We start from the raw sequence: 23,302 nt of genomic DNA, 5'->3' as shown, positions 1-23,302 counted from the left end.
TCTTAAAAGAAACTAGTGATTCAAAGGGCACATAAAAAGGAAGGAGGACATTCCAGGCAGAGACACACACAGAAATGTAAAATAAAGCATCATTGTGAAAGACAAGAAAGTCAGCTTTGTTGGATCATAAAGCACATGAAAGGGCATCCTGGTTAATAAGGTAGGTTGAAGTCAGGTTGTAAAATGTTCTAAATACCAAACAGGGAGGTATATATTGGGTTTTAGAGGCAATAAGGAACCACTGGAATTTCCTAGAAGGAAGAGGGTGTGACATGGTCAGACCTACATTTCCTAAGAGGATAAAATAAGAGTGGGGATATTTATTAGGAAGTTACTGCAATAATCTAGATGAGATGTGAGTAGGGACTGAATAAAGAGGAACTATGAGAAATGTGATGGAGGCAAAGATAACAAGATCTGGCAACTTAATATGTGAAACAAGTGGACAAAGTACAAGGGGGAAGGAATACTGGCAGTTAAAGTGTGAATGTGGCTGTATTGGAAACAAGAACCAGAACTGGTGATTATAGGGTGAGAGATGAATACAACTACTGACTACTCTTTACAAAAATAATTAAAAAAAACTTAATGGAGATATTGCTTATGATTGGAAACTAACAAAAGAGCAATGCTAGTGAAATAAATTTATGGATTCAGGGCTAACTTTATAGGACTAGAAAAAAATTAGAAAATACCTAAGGATCATATAATATTGTTCCTTGCAATGCAAAGTCTAGCCACCAACCTATTAGTGATAAGTCTCTTAGTATTTAGCAAGGTTAATCTACTAAATAGCAAACACACTCAGTCCTTGAATCTGTAATTCTACTTTGTTGCTGTTGTTCAGTCCTGTCTAACTCTTCATGACCTCATTTGGCAAAAATACTGTAGTGGTTTGCCATTTCCTTCTCTAGCTCATTTTACAGATGAGGAAACTTAGGCAAACAAGGTTAAATGACATGCTCAGGGTCACACAGCTTTTAAGTGTCTGAGGCCAGATTTGAACTCATATCTTCCTAACTGCAGGGCCAGCTATACACACACACACACACACACACACACACACACATTGTGCCACTTAGCTGCTCTGGCCCACCAGCTGTCTTCAGCTTATTTTACTCTTGATGAGTTCATACAGGCCTTTTCATAACTCTGAAATCATCTTTTTCTTCATTTCTTATAACACACTATTATTTCTTCACATTCATATAGCACATTTTGTTTGCTCATTCCTTGACTGATGAAACATCTCAGTTTACGTAGTATTGTCAAGTACAATTTATGCAAAAACATCCATATTATAAAAATGAACTATTCTGAAGACTTAATGAAGAATGAAATGAGCACAACCAAAGGGGTAATGTACATAACAGGAACACTGTACATACAAACAACTTTAAAGTTGTTTAACTTTGATTAACAAACTATGATTATTTTTCTATGATTAACATAATGGCTATCCATGATTCCAGGGGAATGACGATGAAGAATACTATTTATTTCCTTACAGAAAACAGATGGATTCAAGTTGGAGTGCAGACTGAGATATATTTTTGGAACACAGACAATGAGGGATGGTTTTTTACTTGACTATGCATATTTGTTAAAAGGATTTTTTAAAAAGAATGGAGTGAGAAAATAGATTTCAGTTAATAAATAAAACTTTGATTTAAAAACAAAACAAAATTTAAAAAAAGGTACCTTACACCCTGAATTGAAGGGAGAATAACAGGGTCAGTAAGTTAACTGCCACAAAGATCTGAATTGTAAATAAGCAATAAGCACAGAAGAATCTTCTGAATCCTTCAATTGTGTGACTAAACATGAGGTATGCTATGAAATATCATTTACAAAGGCTGCCTGTTATACCCTCTCATATATCACCAAGGATGCCCTCAATAAAAGATTATTCTCAAAGATTTTGTTGTGATAGTTAAGTATACATATATTTGGTAGTTACTGATGTTTTTACAAATCTCTATTTTCAGCAGTCTGTGATAGTTTCAAAGTGTCTGGTAAGCTCTTTCAGAAAACTTAAGAATTAATTTTCCAAACCCTAAAAAACTATATCATCTCTAGTACAGAAGCATTCTATATTTTCAGATCCATCATGGTTTGCCATTTCTACTTCCTCATGCAGCACAACAGCTAACACTAGATGGTACATTCAAATGAGATGGCTCAAGTGAGACTTTCTAGAAAGGAGACTAAACACACTAGATGATATACTAAGAAATCCAAAAAAAAGTTATGACAAAAGTCATTTTCCAAAACATGAAAGGAAATGTAAAAACCATTCTCAAAGGAAAGAAAGCAGAGTATTTAACAAACATGAGAATGCTCTATTATCACTAGGAATAAAAGAAATACAAATAAAAAAACTTAGTTGAATATTTTACAACCAGGAAATTGACAGAGATGATAAAAGATGGGGTTTTTTTGGAAATACTCTATTGATGATACATGGCTTCATTTTGTCATTTGCCAGGCTTTCTATATGCTGGTTCTCCTCTTAACCCACACTAACTTATTAAAATTTAAAATTAGAAGTTTAAAAGTATACAAAAATTTCATTAAACAGATACTTGCCATGCCCAATGGTTCAATGGAAATTATAAAAAGTTACTGTGGTTAATATTTACACTTCTGTGATTATGTCAGTTGCTTCATATGTCAGAGAAGAACCAAAGAACAGCTGTTTCACTTTAGCACAAGATAGTATCAGACCAAGATGACAAGTAAGGAACAAAGTGATGTTAGGATAAGGAAATAAAATGTTAATTTTTGGTTCTCCATTCCTTATACCCATTCAGGTGAACTGACTGATTAATTATTATTCCCTTTATTTGTATCTAATTTTCTGTGAAGATAGGCAAAAGGCCCGGGCAAGAAACTACTGAAAAGGGGGTCAGATCATAGATGCTAGTAGGCTAGCAGTACAGAGATGGCCAGAGCTATGCAGACTCAACTCTAGCCTCACCACCAGCATCAAGGATAAGGAGATGATGGGAGAGGTTTTCTTGGGGGGGGGGGGGGGGGGAGCTAGGCCAAGGCATGAAGGGAAGGGAAAATAATGGAGTCTCTCAGAAGGGCTGGTACAGCTGAGAGGACCCAGAGCTCTCATACGCCAGCAACATCAAGACACCCAGAGTAGGACACTAAAAGAATGAATAAACTAAATAACATAAAGAGCTATTATGATATCGGAGATGCCCAAGACAGAAACCTACCGAAGGATCACTCCAAAACACCCAGAAGTATAACTTTAAAAACAACAAAGTTTTTCCACAAGATAATTAAAATTCCTAGAAGTGATGCAAGAGTTAAAAGGACCGACAGAAGCTAATGGTTGTAAAACAACAAAAAATACTAAAATGCTTTTGACTAAAAAAGTCAAAAGACTGAAAAAAATAGTAGGAAAAAAAGTTTTTTTCCCTTATTTGGAGAGGGGGAAAAAACTGATCATTAAGAGAAGATTTAAGAAACACTGGAAGAGGGGCAGCTAGGTGGTGCACCAGCCCTGGAGTCAGGCTCAAATCTGGCCTCAGATACTTAATAATTACCAAGCTGTGTAACCTTGGGCAAGTCACTTAACCCCATTGCCTTGCAAAAACTCCAAAAAGAAAAAAAAGAAAAGAAACACTGGAAAGCCCCATCAAAGACAAAAAAGAAGAAAAGAAAGATCATGCCTAATCTAGTTTATAGATTTCTTAGAGTTGGAGAGTAAAAAGAAAAGACTTTTTCAGAATGAAGTATTTGCACTCTAATAAGAAAGGGGGATGAAAGAAGCATTCCCTACAAATAATAATCTCAAGGCTATCAGAGAAAGTCAAAGGCAGAGGGCCTGGGAGGGAGTAGAGTGTGTTTTGAGGCTCTTAAAAGAACAAAGGAAGTAAAGGCAAGAAAAGACACACTTGTAAGAAAAGGTAGGGTAATTGGTCTCATATAATTGTGAGATTCAAATAAGAATGGGAAAGTCTGGGGAGGGGCTAAAGCATGTGTGAACCTCCCTTTCATCTAGACCCAGAGTTTGGTTCAGAAACACATTTAACTCAAAAGGGAAAACAAAAAGGGGGAGCATGAAAAGGGGGAAGGAAGACCTCAACAGGGATTCATCATCACCAAAACAAACCCTAAATTCAGAAGAGGCACATGAAGAGGAGTTTAAAAGGAACAGGAACTTTTAGTGTGGTCTTGATTAGGAACAGAGAAGAGAGCAAGGGTTAGGCACACTCCTGTCTGAGGTTTCTCTTCCTTAGAAAGGACAGATAGGAAACAAGGAGAAATTAATAAGAAATAAATAACTGAATGGAGAGAAATACAGAAAACTGACAAGTTTTGAGGGGTTTCTGGGGGCAGCACCAAGATAACAGAGTAGAAGAAGCTCTACATTCTTGTTTTCCCAACAATCCACTCAAAACAACTTTAAAATAACACATTAAACTGAATTTGGGCATTGCAAAGCCAAAAAAAAAAAAGTCAGTTGAGACATTTCCAGTCTAAGATAACTTAGAAAGTGTCAGAATTAGATGTCTGTGATGCTGGGGTAGGGGTTGACCCAAGAACACAGGTAGAAGCAACACTAGCTATAGGACTCAAAGCAAGGACAGAGCACTCAGTCCAGTTTGAAATAAAGGATTTAGACATAAAAGCTTGACACTATAACTCCATTAGGAGAACAAGGAATAGTTTATCTGTCAGATCTATGAAAAAGGGAACAGTTTATGACCAAAGAGTTAAAGAACATTATAAAAAACAAAATGGATAATTTTGATGGCATTAAATTAAAAAATTTTTGCAGAAATAAAACCAATGCAACCAAGATTAGAAGTAAAGCAAAAAGCTAGGAAACAATTTTCAGTCAGTGTTTCTGATAAAGAATTCGTTTCTAAAATATATAGAATACAGAGTCAATACAAGTCAATCCACAATTGAAAAATGGGCAAAGGATATGAACAGTTTTCAGTTGAAGAAAATAAAGCTATCTATGGTCATCTGAAAAAGTGTTCCAAATTAAAGAACTGAAAATAATAACAACTCTGAGCTATCACTTCATACCTCTTAGAATGGCTAAAAATGACAAAAAAAAGGGAAAATTATCAATGTTGAAGGGGATGCAGGAAAACTGGAAGATTAATGTACTTATTGGTGAAGTGAACTGATCCAAGCATTCTGGAACTGTACTCAAAGGGCAATAAAACTGTAAATACTCTTTGATATAGCAATACTGCTACTAGGTCTGTATTCCAAATACTCACATGTTTATCAGCTGTCTTTGAAGTAGCAAATAATTGGAAAATGAGGGGATGCTCAACAATTAGAGAAAGGCTGAATAAATATAGATATGAATGTGATGGGAGTAATATTCTGCAAAAAATCATGAGCAGTTAGACTTCAGAAAAGCCTTGAAAAACTTGTGTGAACTGATGTTGAGTGAAGTGAACAGAAGCAGAACACTGTACACATTAACAACAATATTATATGATGATCAATTATGAAGGATTTAGCTCCTCTCAGAAGTTCAGTGATCAAGGAGAATTATTAATTATTTTCACTTTTTTAAAACTTGTTTTATGTTTTTTCTTCTTTCTCATGGTTTCCCCCCCCCCTTTAGTTCTGATTCTTCTTTCACAATGTGACTAATATGGAAATATGTTAAACATGACTTACTGTGTAACCTGTATCAGATTACTAACTTGGGAAGGGGGAAGGTAACAGAGAGGGATAGTCCTTGAGGGACTCCCACAGTTAGTAGATAGGATATGAATGATAAATGATTAAAGGAAACTAAGGAATACTCAGATAAATAGTAGTAAAAATCAGGAGAGAATAGTGCAGAATTTAATATGGAACTCAAAAGCTTACAAAAAAGATGAATGTTCAAAACTATCTTTGCATGTAATTGGATAAAATAAAGTAACATTCAAAAATTTTTTTAGAAATAATTCTTAAGGGGTGGCTAGGTGGCGCAGTAGATAGAGCACTAGTCCTGGAGTCAGGAGTACCTGAGTTCAAATCTGGCCTCAGACACTTAATAATTACCTAGTTGTGTGGCCTTGGGGAAGCCACTTAAGCCCATGGCCTTGCAAAATAATAATAATAATAATTATTATTATTATTATTTTTAAAATTAATTCTATTAAAAAATAAGTTCTCAGTCTAGAGAGATTAAGAGAATTGGGCAGCTTCAAAAAAAAAAATTACAGGGAGACCACTATGCTAGCAATCAGCAAAGGCCTATAGCAACATTTACTAACTCCATTACCCATTTCAAGCACAGTTCCAGAGTGAAGAGGAGTGCTTTTGGTCACAAGGGAGTTGGAGTCCTTCAAAATAGCAGCATCTTCAGTCCCAAGGGAACAGAGACCCTGAGAAGCAGAAGCACTTTCAACTGCAAAGGATCAATAGCCATTCCTGGATAAGAACCATAGCAGAAACCAGTAGAGCAGTGACTAAATCTTTTCCTGGATCACACCACCTTGGAAGCATCAAAAACTTTCAGACACCCATAGTTATCTCAAAAGAGGATGGCAAAAAAAAAGTTTTGGGGGCAGCTAGGTTGTGCAGTGGATAAAGCACCAGCCCTGGAGTCAGGAGTACCTGGGTTCAAATCCGGTCTCAGACACTTAATAATTACCCAGCTGTGTGGCCTTGGGCAACCACCTAACCCCATTTGCCTTGTGTAAAAAAAAAAAAAAAAAATTTTGATGCCTAAAAATATCCCCCCCCCACCCAGTACCCTAGGAACAGAGATCACATTTAACATAAAGAATTAAAGGTCAAAAAATTCCTGGAAAATTGAGTGAACAAACAAAAAACCCCATTGAACACAGGTTCAATGAGAATTGGCAAAAGGAGATAAAAAAATTATTTTCAAAAATCCAAAAAGTGGTAGAGGAAAAAAAATGAAAGTGAGGTGAGAAAATTAAAAAAGCAAAGAAAAATACTGAAGAAAATAACACCTTAAAAAAACATAACTGATCAAATGGTAAAAGATGTACAAAAACCTCACTGATGAAAATGACTCCTTAAATATTTCTCTCTCATCAACTTGGATCAATGTATACTATGGAAACAAAGTAAAGACTGGCAAATTGCCTTTTGTGGGGAGTGGGGGGGAGGGAAGTAAAATTAGGAGAAAAGTTGTGAAACTCAAAATAAATAAAATGTTTCAAAAAAAGAAAATGACTCCTTAAAAACAAATGGGAAAAAAAGTACAAAAGCTCCTTGAAGAAAAAAATCTTTAAAAATTATAATTGGGGGTGGCTAGGTGGCACAATGGATAGAGCACTGACCCTGGAGTCAGGAGTACCTGGGTTCAAATCTGGCCTCAGACCTTAATAATTACCTAGCTGTGTGGCCTTGGGCAAGCCACTTTTGCCTTGCAAAAAAACCTAAAAAAATAAAAGAACTATTGGACTACTTGAAAGTCAAGAAAGAATCTGAATATATTTTTAAAAATTATCAAGGAAAACCTACCCCAATATCTTCTAGAATCTCAGTGTAAAATACAAATTTAAAGAATCCACTGATCATCTCCTGGAGATCACAAAATGAAAGCTCCAGGAGTATTATAGCCAGATTCCAGAGTTCTGAGATCAAAAAAGAAAATATTTCAAGTAATCATGAGGAAAGCATTTAACCATCAGTCACACAAGATTTGGCAGCTATTAGATTAAAGGAGTAGGGGGCTTGGAAAATGATATTCTGAAAGGTAAAGGAGCTAGATTACAAACAAAAATAACCTACCCAGTAAAAGTGAGTATAATTCTTCAAGAGAAAAAAAGGATAGTCAATGGACTTTCAAGTATTCCTGATGAAAATTCCAGTGATAAAGAGAAAATTTGACTTTCAAAGAGATATATATATATATATATATATATATATATAAATCTCACACACACACACTCAGCTGAATAAAGTATTCTATCTTAGGGGTAAGCTAGAGGGAACAGTGGATAGTACACCAGTCATGGAATTAGAATCTGAGTTCAAATCCAACTTCAGACACTTACTTATAAGCTGATGACCCTAGACAAACCACTAAACCTTGAATGTCAGAAGGGGCGGGGGAGAGAGAGAGAGAGAGAGAGAGAGAATGAATGGAAGGAAGAGAAGGAAGGAGGAATGAAGGAAGAAAGGAGGGAGGGAAGGTGAGAGTAAGGGAGGAAGGAAGGAAGGAAGGGAGGGAGGAAGGAAGGAAGGAAGGAAGGAAAGAGATCATCTTGCCCAACAGGGAAGTAAGAGGGGAAGTGATGAAGTTGAAAGGGTGATAGGAGGGAAGAAAGATTAAGGGAGGCAATGAGACACGATAAAAAGAGAGAGATAACAGGATGGAGAGATATGAGCAATTAGCAATAACTGTGAATGTGAATGGGATGATTCACCCATAACAGCAGAACAGACTAGCAACCAGAATCCAAGAATATGTTGTTTATAAGAAACACACTTGAAACTGAAGCACACACAGAGTTAAGATAAGGGATTGAAGCAAAAACTATTAAGCTTCAAAAGAAGTAAACAGGCAAAGGCAGCAATCATCATCTCAGGCAAACCAATTTTGCTAAAAGTTACCATAGGTAATGGAGTAATAGCAGTACTAAACATATATGTACCAAATGGCAAAGCATCTGGAGTAAATAGATGGTAAAATTATACTAGTGGGGGATCTCAACTTTCTTCTCTCAGAACCAGATAAATCTAACCAGAAAATAAATAATAAAGGAGATGAATAAAATTTTAGAAAAGTAAGATTTGATAGACCTCAGGAGAAAAGTGAATGAGAATAGAAAGATGTCTAACTTTTTTTCACAAAAAAATCCTCACAAATGTATGAAAGCAAAAATATTAAATGCACTTTTTGTATCATAATGCAATTTCACATTCAATAAGTGGCTGGAAGCATAGATTAAAAATTAATCTGAAATTAAATAATCTAATCTAAAGAAAGTCAAAGAACAAATCATAGAAACCAACAATAATTTCAAGGATAATTAACAACAAAAAGATAACATACCAAAATTTATGGGATGGAGACAAAGCAGTAATTAGGGGAAATTTTATATCACTAAATATTCACACAGTAAGAGAAAGAACAGATCAATGAACTGGGCATGAAGCTGATTTTCTGAACAAAAAGGTAGGTATTTATCCCTATTAAAAATTATCTTATTAGATGCATTCTTCTACTGTAACCTATTGAGATCTTTCTAAATGCTGATTTTGTCATTCAAAGGACTATATCTTCCTCCCAGATTTCTATAATCTACAAATCTAAAAAGTTCAAACTATTCCTTCATCAAAATCATTAAGAAAAATGTTCAACAGATATAAGAACAAAATTAAAGTACTAAAGACTTCATAAATACTAGTCATTCAATAAAGAAATCACCTTAAACATTACATTCATTCCACCTTTCTCTATTTTGTCAATAAGAAATCATGAGAGACCATTAAATGTCTTCCTGAAATCCAATTATACTATGCCTGTGGAATTTCCTTGATCTACCAGTCTAGCGACACTGTCACACACACACATACACACACACACAAAAAAAAACAAAAACCTGGAAGAGATCAGTCTAGTTTAACTTGTTCTTTTAATTAAACTTTGCCGGTTCCTAAGTGATCACTGTGCTTCCCCTTTCCAGGTGTCCATAAACCATTCTTTCAATAATCCATTCTAGAGTTTAACAGGAATCAATTCTACCACTTAACAAATTCTTTTCTCCCTTCTAAAAATTGGGATGACATTTACCTTTCTCTGGTAGTAGAGCAAAAAATTTTCATTATCCATGATTTCTTAAACAGCAACAATAGCTCAGCACTGATAGAGATACAATTTCTTTCAATCTCCTAGTTCAAGCAGGCTTGATGATTTGAAATAATTGAAAGCATTACATTGCTCTACCAACTCTCATTTATTATCAACCACTTATATTTTATGAAGAACACTGCTCTAGGTAAGAAAAACAGAAGCAAAGTATTTGACTTGATTCTTTCTGCCATTATCTTCATTCAACCAGACACCTTACCTATCCTTTGTTTAATCTTCAACATAACTTTAAAAGATTTCTTTTTTGATGACCTCAACATTTAATATCAGCATGGTTCCTGTTTAAAAAAAAACACCATTTCTTTTATATTCATTTCATGTTACCTATCTTTGTATATACAGCAATTTTAAGAGTTGCTCAATGTGTCCTTTGTGCATCCCTAATAGCTTTTTTTAGACAGGGAGCCCTTTTCTTCTTCAATCACTAGTTCTCATTAACAAGAATTTCCTTCTTCAGCACATCCCATTCCTCGAGTCAACTTATCTTACAGAATCTTATAGCATACAATCATATTTATCCTTTCCCTAAATTTGAGACTTTAAGCCTCCCAAGTCTAGATAAGTGCCAGCCTATGGTTCAGGTTTTTTGTTGTTGTAGTTGTTGTTTTTGTTTTTTAAAGAGGAAACTTTTAACTGGAATGTTCAATTCCTATTCGGCTTCCCATCACTTTTATTTTATCAAATAGTTTGGAATCAAGTTCAGCATAGTACTTCCCTTTACAGTTTCATTTGTCAGGACATGAAAGAAACCATAGTCAAGCAAGTTAATTTCTCAGCTGATTGACCATTAAATTATGACTTCAGCAAAAAGAATAGTCCAACGTAGAGATTAACAGAGTCTAAACCCCCCATCATTACTACATCACATCTGAAAATGAAGGACAAAAACAATCTTTACAACAACCAGTTCTAAGGTTTCCTCCCAGAACTCTTCATCTGAGAGATCTGCAGCATTATTTTCACTACAATAACTTCTGTTTATCTTTTACATCCTCACTCAAATATTCTCTAACAGCTTTCCCTCAAAAATTTCTGTATAAAATTATATCTTTACTGACCTTATTTTATAGCTAATCTGACTAAGGGTTGACTTCTTAGGGTCTATCTACTTCACATTGTTAAACAAAAATCTGTACATAGACTGCCAAGGCATGTTTGCTGCTCTTTTTTCTGAATAGTATTTTACACAAATTACTATGAATCTCTACTGCTATTCAAATTACTAAGCTAGATCTGCTGGATCTGAATCTGTTGCAACTCGTTTAGCAGTTCTATCCAGACAGTTTTCTTTTCAGTTTTAAGCCCTTAATTAGAAAAATAAAATATCATGTACTGATTCTCAATAAATCATTATGGACTCACTGGCCTCCAAGATGAAGATCTCTCCATTCTCCATGCCCCTGGTATCAAGAACCACTCCAACTCTCGGTTCTTTAGAACAGAAAGATTAAGCAAGCTAAGGAAAACTTGAAGCCAAAGATTAGCAAAAAGATTGAGAGCACCTAGCTATTCTAAAGTAATTTCTGTAGAATTCAATCATTATGATTTATTGTGTGACAAACATTTTGCTATGCACTAGAAGAAAGCATAAAGAAAATTAACACACGATCCTGCCCTAGCTTATAATTGGTAACAAGGAATAAAATCCATAAACAAATATGCAGTACTGTGTGAAGAATACAAGAAGTCCTAAGTAAGATGAAAAAACAAAAAAGATTATTTCTGATTAAGCAATCAGAGAAGCCTTGATGAAGGAAATAGCATGATATATAGGCAGAATTTCAAAAGGCAAAGCTGGAAAGGGTAATCCAGACAAAGGAAATGGCATGGGTTAAAGTCACAAACCATTCAAGAAAGCAATCTGGTATTATAACCAAAAAGCATATCTTTTGACCCAGTGTGATACCACTAGAGCTATACCCAAAAGTGATAAAATAAAGACAAAAAAAAGGATCTATATGTATAAAAATATTTATAGCAACATTTCTTTTTGATGGCAAAGAACTGGAAAATAAAGCAGTAATCATCAAGTGAGGAATGGCTGAACAAATTCTGGTTCAATAATAATGGATATAATGGGACATGACCACTACTATGCCAAAAAAAAAAAAAGAGAGACAATTCAGAAAAAAGCCTGAAGCAGAACCAGAAGAATAATTTATACTATAATAACTTTTAAAAGACAAATTATGAAAAGACAAGAATTCTAATCACACAATGACCAACAATTTCAGAGTACTAAGCATGCTACTCACCTCTAGACAAACTCACATTTTTTACATGCCCATGAGGGAATTTGTTTTCTTTCTTTCAGTCCTAAAGCTACCACATGAATGATTTATTGAGTCAGTACATGATAGGTTTTATTTTTCTAATTAAGGGCTTAAAACCGAAAAGAAAACTGTCTGGATAGAACTGCTAAACAGGACACAATTCTTATGAATATTTGTAATAAGAGCTTTGGCAGCTTGGTGGAACAGTGGGTAGCATGCAGGGTCTGAAATCAGACAAATTCAAATTCAGCCTCTAATACCTACCAACTAGATAACACCTGGATAAGTCACTTAACTCTGACTTAGTTTCCTCATACGTAAAACAGGGATATCATTTACCTCCTATGGTTGTGGTGAGCAACAAATGAAATAATTGTAAGGCATGTGATACGACATCTGATAAAAGTAAGCACTATATAAAGAAAAGGAGACAAGAAAGCATTTAGTCTACCTTGGTTAAAAGGAGAGAGAGAGAGAGAGAGAGAGAGAGAGAGAGAATTTATAAAAGTAAGAATTAGGTTTAGAACAAACGGGTTTTGCCTGCTAGACTCAAGTTTTTCCTTTACTTAGGCAATAAAGAGTCACTGAGAGATCCAGAGGAGTGATATGGATCATATCTGAACATAAGGAAGCTAATTTTATGTGTATAGAATGAATAAGCAAGAAATATTTAAGACAGGAAGATGAGTTATCTGTCTTTTATAAAATACCACACAAATATGGCAATAAACTAGAGAAATTATGGAGGTAGAACAACAGGACTTGGGAACTGACTGGATGTGAGAGGTGAGAGGTGAGAAAAGACGAAAGAGTCAAAAATATATACACTGAGGAATTTTACATGGGGGAAGAGAAAACAAAGAATAGGAAACGAATTTAAGTTTCTAAACCATAGTAGTTGTATCATAGAATTCAAAGAGAATATGATATTTTTAAAAAACCTATGGTTGGAAATCTTTGAGGCATGGAAAAAAACAGACAAGGCAAATGTTGACAAAATGATTCTGCACTTCAAATAGACATTTTATAAAATCTCTTTAGGCTATTTTGTGAGGACAAGGAGATATGAGGGCTGAATCAAAAATGTTAACAGGATGATTTGTAGCAACTGAACAGTGTACACAACATATTGAAGGACTGATATCCACCTTAAGAGAAATGTCTAGTGTGCCACAAATCTCTGTCTGCCCTTAGTTCAAGTCTATCAAATGCTTTTATCAAAATCTCAGTCAGTTAAAGCATGCTTTTTAATTTTTAGGCCAACATAAACTGAAGGAGATAGCTAATAAACTAGATTGGGGGAAAAATAGGATTCAAAAGAGGAACAATAGTGTGACAGTGACAAGGATCAAGTCCCACATTTAGATTTTTAAAATTAGGTAAATACAAAAATGAAGAAAACTGACATGAAAAGGACTGAGAAATTCTGGTAGACAAGGTAAAAGTGGGGAAAAAAAAACAGAAATGAAAATATAATGCTGTATTAATATAAGTTTTCTGTCCTGGGCAAGATAAATGAAAGTTCACTTGCATTAGCCATGTCACATCTGGAATATTAAGATAAAATCAAATCAACAAGCATTTATTAAGCACCTCCTAAATTCCAGGCATTTTTGTATGTAAGCCCTGGAAATACAAAGAAAGGCCAAAATAAAAAAAAAAAAACCAGTCCATGTTCTCAAAGAGCTCAAAGTCTAACGGGGAGAATGCATGCAAACAAATGATGTACAGACAGTATAATATAAGAAAAACTGGGAGATAATTTTAGAGGGAAGGCACCAAGATGATTTAGGAAAGGGAAAGCCTTCTTGAAGAAGGTGGAACTTGAGCTGAAACTTAAAGAAAGCCAAGAAAGCCAGGAGGCTGAGATAGTGGAGAACAACCCATGAAAAATGCCTAGAATACAGGGAACAAGAAACAGCAGAGGTCAGGGTTACTGGATCACACAGAACAAATGAGGTCAGTTTTGAACACTCATTAAGAGACATTAAAAAACTGGAGATTTCCATTAAGAAGTGACTTGGATAGTGATGAGTCAAGAAACATTACATGAAGATGGTTTTAAAAACTGAGGATTTTTTATCTAGGTCATAAAAAGACTTTGTGAGGGATAGAGTTCCTATCTTTATCTGAAAGTATGCCATGTGAATTAAAAATCTACATAGTTCTATGTAGCAAAACTAAGACGAATAATAAGGCAGATGTTATCAAAACACATACAATTACAAGTTGTTCAAAAAATAGCAGTTCTTGATGCTGAGTGAGATGAGCAGAACCAGAAAAAAAACACTGCATACCCTAACAGCAACATGGGGGTGATGATCAACCTTGATGGACTTGCTCATTCCAACAGTGAAACAATCAGGGACAATTTGGGGCTGTCTGCAATGGAGAACGCCATCTGTATCCAGAGAAAGAACTGTGGAGTTTGAACAAAGACCAAAGACTATTCCCTTTAATTTAGGGGGGGAAAAAGAAATGTTATTGTCTGATCTTGCTATCTCTTATACTTTTTGTTTCTTCCTTAAGGATGTGATTTCTCTCTCATCACACTCAATTTAGATCAATGTACAACATGGAAACAATGTAAAGAGTGACAAATTGCTTTTCGTGGGGGGTGGGGGAGGAAAGTAAGATGGGGGTAAAATTGTAAAACTCAAAATAAATAAAATCTTTAATAAAAAAAATAAGGATAAAAAATAGTAGTTCTGACACTTACACATGAAGATTATGGAAATGATCAGAGATAATTCTGAAAAAAATGGACTCCTATATTAGCCTGAACAAGAAACACATATACCCAGCAGCAGTAGAGTTTGAGACAAAATAAGCCGGTATCAGGCTTCAGTCTGATATTTATTCAATCACACAGCATTTTCCAAAGTTATTCTATATTGATTCTATATCAAGATATTTTATAATTGTGTTCACTATATGATATAAAACTATTCAGAAGTTATTGAATTGTACCTAATTAGTAAGAAATCTAACTACTAAATAATTTCACATCCAGTCTTGCGATAGCATGTTAAAATCAATACCAGCAAGGAATGATTCTTGCTATAATTTGATAATTTTAATTTTTATTTCTATATTCTGGTATTGTCCTGAAGAAGAGGAAAGGCAAAACTGTAGCTTTGCAGTATTTTTTTTTAGGTTTTTTTGCAAGGCAATGGGGGTTAAGTGGCCTGCCCAAGGCCACACAGCCAGGTCATTATTAAGTGTCTGGGTTCGGATTCGAACTCAGGTCCTCCTGACCGCAGGGCCGCTGCTCTAGCCACTGGGCCACCTAGCCGCCCCGCACTCAAGGTGGATCAATGTCCACCGTGGAAACAGTGGTTTTTGGGGGGGCGGGCAAGTAGGATGGGGGGGGTGTAAAGGTCAACATAAATAGAATCTTTAAATTTAAAAAAAACATTTCTACGAACTGGGGCGGCTTGGCGGCACAGGGAGTCAGGAGGACCCGGGTACAGAGGCTTAATAACGACCCGGCGGTGTGGCCTTGGGCAAGTCACTTACCCCACGGCCTCGCAAAAACCCTAAAAAAGTCAATGAAGCAGGAAATAGCTGTGAAGCGGTGCAGAACAGGTTCGGGTCATTCGGAACAGAAAGGAACACACGTGTCGGTCGCCTCGGAAAGCGCATCCGGAGGCCTGGGGGGCTCCCACGTGCGGCGGCGCTCCCGGGCCCGGCCGCCCCTCCCCCACCGGCGGGGGAGGGGCGGCCGGGCCGGCGGGGGAGGGGCGGCCCGGCGGCGGCGGGGGGCGGCGGCCACAGCGCACTCACCTGGTTGGTGACCTGAAACGGAACAAGAAAACGTGGGTGAGGGAGCCGCCGCGCGGGCGCCCGCCCCGCCGCCCCGCCCGCCGCCCCGGCCCGCCGCTCACCTCGGGGTTGGCCTCCAGCGGCAGCCAGCGGTGACTCTCCATGGCCGGGCGGCGCCGCGCGGGGCCGAGGCTCGGGCTCCGGCTCTGACAGCCGCGGCCGCCCGCCGGCTTCCGCCCCCGCGCCCGCTGACCCGCGCCGGCCCGACCCACCCGCGGCGTGGGGGGGCGCGCGGCGGCCCGAGCCCGCGCCCCGCAGCCCCTGCCGCCCCCCGCCGGCGGGCCGCCGGCCGGCCCGACCCCGCGCACCCCGCCAGCCGCGCCGCCGGCGGGGCGGAGGCGCCGGGCTCCGGGGCCGGGGGGCAGCGGCGCCCCAGCCGCGGCCGGCTCCCCTCCGCCACGCGGCGCTTGGGCTCTCCCGAGTTCCCCGGGTCGAGCCAGCCGCCTCTGCGCACGCGCCGCTCCGGCGCCGCGTGGGCCCGGGCGGCCTCTTCTCTTCTGCTCGAGATTCCACTCCGAGGCGCTAGGGGGCGCGCGCCGCCTCCTCTACAAGGAAGGGTCTCACCCGCTTGTAGGAACGCGCTGCCGACGCTAGAGGGCGACCCTCCCTTCCTCCCGCAGCCTCGTCCGGTCTCCGGTGCGTCAGGAGACCGTGACCTTGGCAGAGAGGACCGAGGCAGGGCGGCTAGGTGGCGCAGCCGAGCGAGCAGCCGAACTCAAATCAGACACTTCATAATCACCTACCTGTGTGGCCTTGGGCAAGCCACTTAACCCCATTGCCTTGCAAAAAACTAAAAAAATTTTTAAAAATTAAAAAAAAAAGACAACCAAGTGGCCTCCTCCTAGCCTGCTTTATGCCACAGAGAGAGAGACAGACAGACACAAGCCTTAGTGGCTGGTGGGAAACCCAGAGACCAAGGAGAGGGGCACAAATCATCTATAGACTATAATCCAGTTTTTCTTTTTTTTTAAATTTGTTTTTATTATTACTTTTAATAAGCTTTTTCAACAAAGCACCCTTCAAGATTTCAGACACAGGGGTCCTCAAACCTCTCAGTGAACACAATGACATAGCTCAGATTTTGAACTGAGTATGACATCATACTTGTGGGCACTTTCCTCCCAGATTTCAGGATTAGTCCGTTAATAGATGCACAGAGCTTTGAGTTGGAAAGACCTGAAGATTTTTTTCCATTTTGAATGAGTCTATAAAATACATATATATGACAAGAGTTTATAGAAGACCTGGAGAGTGAACTTACAAGATAGGAACAGTTTTCCTACTAAAGACCAAGATGCTCCCAGGAGGGCAGAGGGGAGAAGGAATGAACTACATGGGATAAGCCTTGGCAGATTCCTAGAGCTGACTCTTCTCAATAAGTGTCCCAACCTGCCTGAAAGGAAATCTGCATCACCACCTCAAATGACCCTCTCCAAAGTAACTTGACCCTAAGAAGAGAGGAGTCTGGGGAGATTTTTCTCCCTGCAAACCTGTAATCCATGCATTAGAGAGAGGGCACTGAGTGCATCCAGGATCTATTAGTCTACTCTTGCAACACCAAATTGGAAATGAGGCCAAAGAAACGCCATTCTCTGCGATTAAATGGGCATGAAACTAATTGGAATTGTCTGCAGAAGTATTTCCCCCTTAAGGGAGGATTTGTGAATGATGTGATCAGGGTCTAAATTTAATTGATATAAAATGAAATGTAATAGATTGCTGCTTGTCAGTCTAAGAAAATGCCTTTACAGAAAGTGACCATTTCTTTCCAGGGATTCTACTAAAATGCAGAACCCAAACTGAAGGATTTATCAGTTTCCAGATAGCAGATTCTAATGATTATTCTAATGACTTTTTTTAATCTTTTCTCCCCAGAACACTGACATCACCCCTTCCCAGCTCAGGAAATTGTTTCCATTTTTCTCCCTCCCCTTGCCTTCTCCCAACCAGTCAACTGCCAAGGTTTATCTAGTCTATCTCCACATCTCTCCCTTCTGCTCCCTTCTCTCCATTTAAATTACCTTCCCTGTGTACTACTTTAGTAGCCTTCTTAGTTTGTTTGGGTTTTTTGACAAGGCAATGGAATTAAATCACTTGCCCTGAGGTCACACAGCTAGATAATTATCCTCTGAAGCCAGGTTTGAATTTATGTCCTCCTGTCCACTGTGCCACCTAGCTACCACTGAACTGCCCCTTTTAGTAGCCTTCTAATTGTTCCTAGACTTTCCCCCCTCTCCAATTCACCCTCCACAAGAGTAACAAAATGTAATTTGGCACTATTCATATAGATCTGACTAAGAAGCTTCAGTGATCAAGGACAACCCTGACAGACCTGCAGTGGACAATGCCATCCATATCCAGAGGGGAAAAAAAAGACGGAATCTGAATGCATGCTATGTTCACTTTTTTTAAAAAGTTTTTTTCCCCTTCCCCTTATTTCTAATTCTTCTTTCACAACATGACTAATATGTAAATAAGTTTAAACAGAATGTACCTGTACTTTTACCAAATTTTGCTGCCATGGGGAGGAGGAAGAGAAGGAAGGGTGGGAGAAAAACATGGAACTCATAAATTTGCAAATGGATGAATGTTGAAAAACTATTATTGATGTAATTGGAAAAAATTAAAATAAAATTCCCAATACTGAGGAAAAGAGAGGAGGGGTTTGTCATTCACTCTCCCCTTTGAAGCTACAAGCAATCTATACCTAAAGAATAAATCCACCCCAAGACTAAAATCTCTAAGGATGATGATAATCTACCTGAACTTAATCTTCAATAATTAACATATTCTTATTCTATATTACCCCAATACACCAGTAATTCTGAACCCCAGCTTTTCGTTTGGTTTAAACTTCAGTTTCCATTCTCCATTTATATCTGTCTTCCTCAACCTAACCACCACAGTATCCAGCTAGAAATATGTGCACATTTTCGATTTGTGTTCTCCAGAATACTTGCTCTGCAATTAATAAACTTGCTTTAGTCTTAAACCATTTCCTTTATCACACTTTCCATCTTCTTAGCTCACTTCCTGATGATACAGTTTGAAGAATCCTTGAGGACCCACTGCCATTTACAGAATCTCCCTCTACCATTATCACTCAGAGATCTCTCCTCCCTTGAGTCCTTATTTATTTGTTTCCCAAATAAGAGGTAGCTGCCATCTCCTGACACCCAGAACTCTCTACTTTTTTCCTTAATAAATTAAGTACCTGTTTGTAGTCTTTCTTTTCTTTCTAATACTAAAGGATCTCAATATACATATTGTTAATCCTATTTACCAGTTTCTCCATTTATTCATTATCCATAACCTTGACCCTTCTCAACATAGAAATGGTCCTACCATTAGTCTTACCAGCTCACAAAAGTTCCACTTCCATATTCATAAATTCTGAAATCTGTTATCATTCCACCTCTTCCTTTGCTTTTGAACTTCTGCTTCCTCAATAAGATGTCTACTCCCCACCACACATACACACCTTTCAGTTCTTTCCCAAGCCCTAGCCTATAGTAGTTATATTCACCCCCCTTCCCATCTTAACCTCTGGTCAAAGGGTTAAACTCATTGAATTCTATGCAATTCTCATCTTTCAAGTCTCTTATCCCTTTTCTCTATCAACAATATTGCCCTGGGGCCCTGGGATGGAGCAGTGGATAGAGCACAGGCCCCCCCCCCCCAATCAAGAGGCCTGAGTTCAAATTTGACCTCAGACATTTAATAATTACCGAGCTGTATAATCTTGGGCAGGTCACTTAACCCTATTGCCTTGAAAAAAACCAAAAACAAACCAAAAAAAAAAAAAACAAACCAATGTTGCCCTATGAAACCCAAACTTTATATTACCCTCACTATTCATATGCAATTGAATAAAGTTGGCAAAAATGAAACCATGCTGATTAGGTCTGCTATAAATTTATGTTACATGTCAACTGAGCTCTCATTGAAACAAGGTAATCTTTTTCCACTTCCCTAATTGTCCCATTATGACACCTACCTCAAGACATTTTCCAGATTTTTCCATCTTTCTTCAAATCTTCATGGCTCACCCTCCCTCTACCTTTCATCTGAGAACCCTGACATATTTCACTGAAAACACTGACCCTGAACTCTGACGTCTTGATGTAATATCACATCATTCACATGCTGCCCCCTATTTCCTCCTCCTTAGATCCTATGAAGAATGAAAAAATGTCTCTTCTAGTAGCCAGGGCAAATCCTCCACATACACAAGTAATCCATGCCTTTAAATATTTAATAAATGTTGATTGTTTGATTCCATCCTATCTTCTCCAACAGATTGCCCCCCTTTATTACCCTCACTTGGAGTCATCTTCAGGCTCTGCATATGTGCTAGTTATTGCCCTACTATCTACAAACAGACAGATGTGTTCTCCATCTTAAAAGAAAGGGGAAAAAAAGCCTCCTTTGATCCATCCATCTCTGATAGGCATTGTTCAGTATTTATCCTGCTTTTCATTGGGGAATTCCTTGGGAAAGCCATCTACAATCTTAACTCTCTACAGTTTGCCTTCCAACATCAGAATTCAATTGAAACTGCCCTCTTTTTGTATTTGAATTTTTTTAATTTTAGAAAGGTTTTATTTATTTTGAGTTTTACAATTTTCTCCCAATCTGGCTTCCCTCCCCCCCCCCCCACAGAAGGCAGTTTGTTAGTCTTTACATCATTCCCATAGTATGCATTTGATCTAAGTTGAATGGGATGAGAGAAAAATCATATCCTTAAGGAAGAAACATATAGTATGAGATATAGCAGAATTACGTAATAAGACAACAGTTTATTTTTAATTAAAGGTAATAGTCCTTGGTCTTTGTTCAAATTCCACAATTCTTAGGGGGCAACTAGGTGGCACAGTGGATAGAGCACCTGCCCTGGAGTAAGGAGTACCTGAATTCAAATTTGACCTCAGACACTTAATAATTACCTAGCTGTGTGGCCTTGGGCAAGCCACTTAACCCCATTGCCTTGCAAAAAATAAAAAAATAAAATAAAAAAATTATTATTTCCAAATTCCACAATTCTTTCTCAGGATACAGATTGTTACCTTAGAGGTATGAGCAAGTCCATTAAGGTTGATCATCATTCCCATGTTGCTATTAAAGTGTACAATGTTCTTCTGGTTCTGTTCATCTCATTCAGCATCAGTTCATACAAATCCTTCCAGGCTTCCCTGAATTCCCATCCCTCCTGGGTTCTAATAGAACAATAATGTTCCAGCACATACATATTCCAGTTTGTTTAGCCATTCCCCAGTTGATGGACATTCTCTCAGTTTTCATTTCTTTGCCACCACAAACAGCTGCTATGAACAAGTGTTGTTTTTACTCTTTTTTCTTAATCTCTTCAGGATATAGAGCTAGTAGTGGTATAGCTGGATCAAAGGGTATGTGCATTTTCATTGCCCTTTGGGCATAATTCCAAATTGCTCTCCAGAAAGGTTGGATGAGTTCACAGCTCCACCAACAATGTATTAGCCCAGATTTCCCACATCCCTTCCGACAATGATCATTGTCCTTTCTGGTCATATTGGCCTGTCTAAGAGGTGTGAGGTGGTACCTCAGAGATGTTTTAATTTGCATTTCTCTAATAATTAGTATTTAGAGCAATTTTTCATATGATTATGGATTGCTTTGATCTCCTCATCTGTAACTTCCCTTTGCATATCCTTTGACCATTTGTCTATTGGAAAATGGCTTGTCTTTTTTTTTTTCAAAATTTGACTCAGTTCTCTGTATATTTTAGAGATGAGTCCTTTGTCAGAAACCTAATCATAAAAATTGTTTCCCAATTTACTACATTTTTTATCTTGGTTATAATGGTTTTGTCTGTGCAAAAATTTTTTTAATTTAATGTAATCAGTATTATCTAGTTTGTTTTTAATAATGTTCCCCATCTCTTCCTTGGTCATAACTGCTTCCCTTTCCATAGATCTGACAGGTAAACTACTCCTTGATCTTCTAGTTTGCTTATAATATTGTTTTTTATGTTTAGATCCTGTATCCATTTTGATCTTATTTTGGTATAGGGTGTGAGGTGTTGGTCTAATACAAATTTCTTCCATACTAACTTCCAATTTTCCCAACAGTTTTTATCGAAGAGAGAGTTTTTATCCCAATAGCTGGACTCAAACAGCAAATTACTATAATCATTTCCTGCTGTTGCACCTAGTCTATTCCACTGATCCACTACTCTATTTCTCAGCCAATACCAGGCAGTTTTGATGACTGATGCTTTATAAAATAATTTTAGATCTGGTAGGGCTAAGCCACTTTCTTTTGCACTTTTTTTCATTAAATCCCTGGAGATTCTCTACTTTTTATTTCTCTAAATGAATTTACTTACAGTTTTTTCTAAATAATTGAAGTAATTTTTTGGAATTTTGATTGACAGGTCACTAAAGAAGTAGTTTAATTTTGGTAGAATTGTTGCTTTTATTATATTTGCTCAGCCTATGCATGAGCAGTTGATATTTGCCCAGTTATTTAAGTCTGATTTAATTTGTGTGAGAAGTGTTTTGTAATTGTTTTCAAAGTTTCTGAGTCTGCCTTGACAAGTAGACTCCCAGGTATTTTATATTGTCTGAGGATACTCTTTGTTTTTTGGGGGTTTTTTTTTAGGTTTTTGCAAGGCAAACGGGGTTATGCGGCTTGCCCAAGGCCACACAGCTAGGTAATTATTAAGTGTCTGAGACCGGATTTGAACCCAGGTACTCCTGACTCCAAGGCTGGTGCTTTATCCACTAGCCACCTAGCCGCCCCTTGAGCATACTCTTAATGGGATTTCTCTTTTTAACTCTTTCTGCTGCATTTTGCTAGTCACATATAGAAATGTTGAGAATTTATGAAAGTTTATCTTATATATTGTAACTTTGCTAAAGTTCAAATTATTTCTTTATTATTATTATTTTATTTTATTCTTTGCAAGGCAATGGGGTTAAGTGGATTGCCCAAGGCCACACAGCTAGCCTGAGGCCAGATTTGAACTCAAGTACTCCTGACTCCAGGACCAGTGCTCTAACCACTGTACCACCTAGCTGCCCCCAAATTAATTCTAGTAGTTTTTTTAGATGATTTTTTGGGATTCTCTAGGTATACCATCATGTCAACTGCAAAGAGTGAGAGTTTTGTCTCTTCCCTTTTCTAATTCCTTTGATTTCTTTTTCTTCTCTTATTGCTGCAGCTCACATTTCTAATATGATATTGAATAGTAGTGGGAATCTGAAACTGCTCTCTTCAAGAAATCTTTTAAATGTCAAATCTAGAGGTTTTCTCTCATTTTTGAACCTTTTATATCCTTTCAAACTGTCAATTATCCCCTTCTCTTTGATATGATCTTTTCTTTAGACTT

General features: G+C 37.7%; 1 protein-coding gene across 6 annotated transcripts in view; it reads right to left on the bottom strand.

The window, feature by feature from the left end:
- The window catches only part of UCHL3 (ubiquitin C-terminal hydrolase L3), a 130,086-nt gene that overhangs the window by 92,114 nt on the left and 14,670 nt on the right, over window positions 1-23,302 (bottom strand). The window contains exon 1 of one of the 6 annotated variants that reach the window (XM_074191819.1): window positions 15,996-16,116. The exons of 1 other annotated variant lie outside the window; for it this stretch is intronic. In XM_074191819.1, coding sequence (XP_074047920.1) covers window positions 15,996-16,037 — 42 coding nt within the window. In that variant the 5' untranslated portion in view covers window positions 16,038-16,116. Of the gene's footprint in view, window positions 1-11,197; window positions 11,982-15,627; window positions 15,744-15,995; window positions 16,117-23,302 lie in introns of those variants that run through there. 4 more of the 6 variants (XM_074191818.1, XM_074191823.1, XM_074191822.1 and 1 more) reach the window with 4 other exon arrangements.

The sequence above is a fragment of the Macrotis lagotis genome, chromosome 6 (assembly GCF_037893015.1).
Source record: "Macrotis lagotis isolate mMagLag1 chromosome 6, bilby.v1.9.chrom.fasta, whole genome shotgun sequence".
NCBI lineage: Eukaryota > Metazoa > Chordata > Mammalia > Peramelemorphia > Peramelidae > Macrotis > Macrotis lagotis.
This window is presented reverse-complemented; position numbering and strand designations above follow the sequence as displayed.